The sequence below is a fragment of the Triticum urartu genome, chromosome 7A, assembly GCF_056163025.1.
Source record: "Triticum urartu cultivar PI428250 chromosome 7A, HENAU_Tu73, whole genome shotgun sequence".
Classification (NCBI taxonomy): domain Eukaryota; kingdom Viridiplantae; phylum Streptophyta; class Magnoliopsida; order Poales; family Poaceae; genus Triticum; species Triticum urartu.
In genome coordinates this window covers 480,970,018-480,974,713 of record NC_141879.1, presented here as the reverse complement: position 1 = coordinate 480,974,713, position 4,696 = coordinate 480,970,018, and the positions used below count along the sequence as shown (strand labels likewise).

The 4,696-nt window shown below is 42.8% G+C and overlaps 1 protein-coding gene across 1 annotated transcript; it reads left to right on the top strand.

The window, feature by feature from the left end:
- The first annotated feature begins 512 nt into the window (after window positions 1-512).
- Window positions 513-4,193, top strand: LOC147960051 (uncharacterized). Its single transcript, XM_087533109.1, has 3 exons — window positions 513-1,815; window positions 2,181-2,551; window positions 2,712-4,193. Exons 1-3 carry the CDS (start codon window positions 513-515, stop codon window positions 4,191-4,193), a joined length of 3,156 nt encoding a protein of 1,051 aa, XP_087389235.1.
- The last annotated feature ends 503 nt before the right edge of the window (window positions 4,194-4,696 follow it).

Genomic DNA, 4,696 nt, shown 5'->3' with positions numbered 1-4,696 from the left:
CGCATTATTGCCTAAAATTGCTTTGTAATAATTAAATTTTGTAATTGTACCTATTCACCCCCCTCTAGGTCCATCTCGATCCTTTCAATTGGTATCAGAGCCTCGTGCTCTATTCTTGTGGCTTAACTGCCCTAGAGCGAGATGAACCCTGATGGGACTCCCCTTGTTGCGGATCCGAAGAGTACGGGCGTGGCTTCCATGGAAGTCAAGTCCTTCACTTCTGAGGATCTGGAACGGGCGCTTGCTGAACAAAAGGAGGAGCATGATGCTTATCTTGAGGCCTTGGTCCAAATGAGACTAGCCACACTATCCATGATGCTTGCACCACTTTCTGGTGGTGTGGCCTCGAGGCCAGCTGTGCCTACTCCTTCACTTGGCCAACAACCTCCTAGTAATGAACACTCCAGTGTTCCTTGGCTTTATGCAAGACCTCAAATAGAGAAACCAAAGTATAACCCTGAAGGCAAACCTCCTTTACTTGATGACACTACTGTGCTTTTTGGAGAGTTGCTATGCAGGATCATCTTTGGTATGGAAATGATGAGATGTTGGAGATCTTGGAGTATGGCTACCAAGCGGTTGACTTGAAGAATCTTACTCCAAGAGAGGTATATGACAAGAATCTCAACGACACAACAACCATGTGCATAAGGAGAGGTATGACTGGCAAGCAAAGGAGACCATACATACATATCACAAGTGCCAAGGAATTATGGGATAGCATTGTGAGGACCAAGACCGATACCTCCACCCTCCGGCTTGCTCAATATGAAATTGCCAAGGGACAACTGCAAAACTTTTGTATGGAGAAATTTGAATCTCCCAAGCAACTCCTTGAGCGTCTCATGACTCTTACTGCTGACATCGAGTCATGTGAGTGTGACAAGACACAAGATGGATTCAACTTGACTAAGCGATTTCTTGTGGATAAGTTGCTCCATGCGCTTGCTCCGTATCATCACCAAATGGTGTGGGACATAAGACAACACCGTGGATTCAAGGAAATGACTCCAGATGACATCATATCCACTTTCCAACTATTTGAAGAGTCAAAGGCAAATGCTACTAAACATCTTGCCATGCATGGCACCTCAACATCAAACATCAATTTTTCTTTGAAGGCCAAGCATGTATATGAAGAAGAGCAAAGTGAAGAAGAAGATGATGAGGATGAAGACGGTGATGAGATTGACTCCGATGAGTGTCCTTCATATGAAGACATTGCCCTCTTTGTCAAGAAGTTTAGCGCAGGAAAATTCAAGGGAAGATTCCAGAAGAAGAAAGTGAGAAAATGTTGCAACTATGAAGAAGCCAACCACTTCTCAAACGATTGCCCCCATGAGAAGAGAGAAGATAGACCAAGGTTTCCCAAGATCTTTCCCAAGAATAAGTTGCCAAACCCTTTGAACTCAAAGCTCAAGAAGAGAGATGGGAAAGCAATGGTTGCTCAAGAAGAATCCGATCCGGATAATGTTAGTGGTGTTGCCAGAGTTGCTCAAGATTCTCAAAAAACTTTGAGGCTAGTCAACAAGAGTGGTGATGTTGTCACCTACAACTATATGAAAGACTACAAGGGCAACACACACAAGTGCCTAATGGCAAAGGCCGTGGTAGAAGATGGAGATAACAAAAGCTCTCCTGACAAGGTCAAGGTAAACCCACAATCAAACCCTCCTCTTTTCACTCCTTCTACTCCTAGTGACGAGCATCTTGATGCGGAGGATAGTTATGAGGATGATGGTATAGATGATCCTATGCTTACTAAACTTAATAAGTTCATGTGCTCCCTCAAAGGAAAGAAGCTCACTATGTTTCGTATGCTTATGGATATGGTGAGTAAGCACACCATCACCATTAAGGAACTCGAAACCCTCGTCACCGAGGGAAAGGAAAATATGAAATCCTTGAGCGGAAAGTCCAATATGAGGAAGCACGAAATGATGAACTATGCTTGAAAATTGGTGCAAACATTGATGTTCATGCTAAAGATCTTGCCTCCTTGAAAAAGGCTAAGGACTCTCGCGAAGAGTTGATGAATGATAAAAGTAAGGTTGTGAAGTCCCATGCTTCTCTCTCTAAGGATTGTGAGCTCCTATCTGTATCCCTCAAGAGTAAGGAAGATCTCACCCTTCTTACAAAGAGTTTTTAGACTCTCAAGCTTACTTATCTTGAAACTCTAGCCAAGGCTTATTCTTCTCCTATTATCAATGTTGATGCTTGTACTACTAACTCTAGTAGTGATCTAGAATCCATCCTTGAGAAGAATCGCTTTCTCAAGGCTCAAATCGAGAAAGGTTTCATGACATGTGCTCAAGGACAAAAGAATCTTAATGAGGTATTGAGCCAGCACAATGAGGTGTTTGCCAAAGAGGGGCTCGGGTTTGACCTAAGCACAAGCAAGAAGAAGACATCCTCTCAAAAGTGCACCACCCCTCTAAAAGAAACATTTGTGTGGCAAGGGCACAAGGAGAAAGGTAAGGTTGTTAGTGGGAAGGCCACAAGGGGCATGCCCACTCTCAACAAACCAAAAGAGTACATGCCTCCATCCAATGTACTTCGTATGACTAAGGATGGAGAAGTTTATGCAAAGTTTGTTGGTCCCCGAAATGCATTCCGATTCTATGCTATTTGGGTCCCTAAGACCCTTGTGACTAACTTGAGAGGTCCCATTGCAAAATGGGTGCCTCTAACCAAGTCATAATTTTGTGTAGGTTGCTTTCTCTGGTGGAGTAAAATGGGTGATTGATAGTGGATGTACCAATCATATGACCAGAGATAACAAATTGCTCTACGATTTCATGGAAGCTATTCAACCATTCATGAGCATTATGTTTGGTGGAGGATCAAAAGGACAGGTACTCAGGTTGGGCAAGGTGGCTATCACGAATGACATGTCTCTTGCAAATGTCATGCTTGTTCAATCCCTTAAATATCATTTGCTTTCTGTTTGCCAAGTGGCTTCTGTTGGTTATGATACGCTCTTTGGAATAACGGCTATGAAAGTCTTTAAGGGAGATACTCTTGAAGTGGCCTTTGTTGGAGAGTTGGATGGCAACCTTTACACGGTTGATTTCTCGAAAGAGAGCACATTCCATGCAACTTGTCTAATGGCCAAGGCCGACAAGGGGTGGCTATGGCATCGCCGGCTAGTCTTAAAGGGTAATCACATCCTTGGACTAACCAATGTCTCTTTTGAGAAAGATCGTGTGTGTAGTGCATGCATAGCTGGGAAGCAACATCAAGTAAAGCACCCACCAAAGAATATTGTGTCTACTTCAAGGCCTTTGGAGCTTGTTCATGTGGATATTTTTGGGCCTCCTTCATGGGATAGTCTTGGTGGGAAAAAGTATGGACTTGTCATTGTTGATGATTACTCAAGATATACATGGGTCTTTTTCCTCAAGTCCAAGGATGAGATGAAGATCACCTTCATCAATTTTGCCAAGCAAGCACAACGCAAGTTTGACAAAGAAATCTTGGCAATAAGAAGTGATAATGGCTCTGAGTTCAAGAACTACACCTTGGAAGAATTTCTTAGTGATGAAGGGATTGAGCATCAATATTCAGCTCCATACACTCCTCAGCAAAATGGTGTAGCCAAAAGGAAGAACCCTACACTTTTGGAGATGGCAAGGTCCATGTTGGATGAATACAAGTCACCACATAGTTTTTGGGCCGAGGCTGTCAACACTGCATGCCATGCATCAAACTGGCTCTTTCTCTGCACAATATTGGAAAAGACTCCATATGAGCTCCTAACTGGGAACAAGCCAAATATCAAGTACTTTCGAGTATTTGCGTGCAAATATTTCATCCTCAACAAAAGTGAACGGTTAGGAAAATTTCAATCCAAAACAATTGAGGGCATATTTGTTGGCTATGGATCAAACTCTCACGCCTATAGAGTCTACAACAAATCCAATGGATGTGTTGTAGAAACTTGTGACATGGTGTTTGATGAATTTAATGGCTCCCATGGGGAGCAAGTTGATCTAAGTGATGTAGGTGAAGAAGATTGTTCTCAAGATATTCTGACCATGGGTGTTAGGGCACTTGTTTTAATGGAACAAGAACCTCATGATGATGAAGAAGAAGATGGAAGCTTCACACATCACCAAACTACTTCAACACCCATACCACCTCAAGCTCCTATTGCTCAAACCAATGCCCTTAGTCCAAGTACAAGAAAATGATCAAATTCCTCTTCATGGTAATCTGCAAGAACAAGATCATCATCAAGGTCAAGAACAAGAAAGTGCAATCATTGATGACGAACCTCAACAAATGCAATATGAAGACGAAGATGTTCCACCACACATCAATGATCCATATGTTGAGGACGTGGATGATGGACATGAAGTTGAACCTCGCGAAACCTTAACCTCCATCATGCCTCGAGTGGCTGGTCGTGATGTTGACAAAATTCTCATCGGCATATCGGAAGGTAGAGTCACTCGTAAACATTTGACAAACTTTTGTGCTCACTTCTCGTTTGTGTCTAGCGTTGAGCCTCTCAAGGTACAAGATGCATTGATGGAGAACGATTGGCTCATTGCTATGCAAGACGAGTTGAACAGTTTTGAACGCAACCAAGTGTGGTCATTAGTCGAGAGGCCAACTACGGAGCACAACGTCATTGGAACAAAATGGATCTTCAAGAACAAGCAAGATGAATGGTGTAATAATCCATAACAAG

Excerpts from the sequence above, each read along its gene's own strand:
- LOC147960051 (XM_087533109.1), top strand. The coding sequence starts at position 513 with ATGCAGGATCATCTTTGGTATGGAAATGATGAGATGTTGGAGATCTTG. Across the intron at positions 1,816-2,180 it reads AAAGAAGCTCACTATGTTTC|CCAAGGCTTATTCTTCTCCT; the intron begins GTATGCTTATGG and ends TTGAAACTCTAG. Across the intron at positions 2,552-2,711 it reads AGTACATGCCTCCATCCAAT|GTTGCTTTCTCTGGTGGAGT; the intron begins GTACTTCGTATG and ends AATTTTGTGTAG.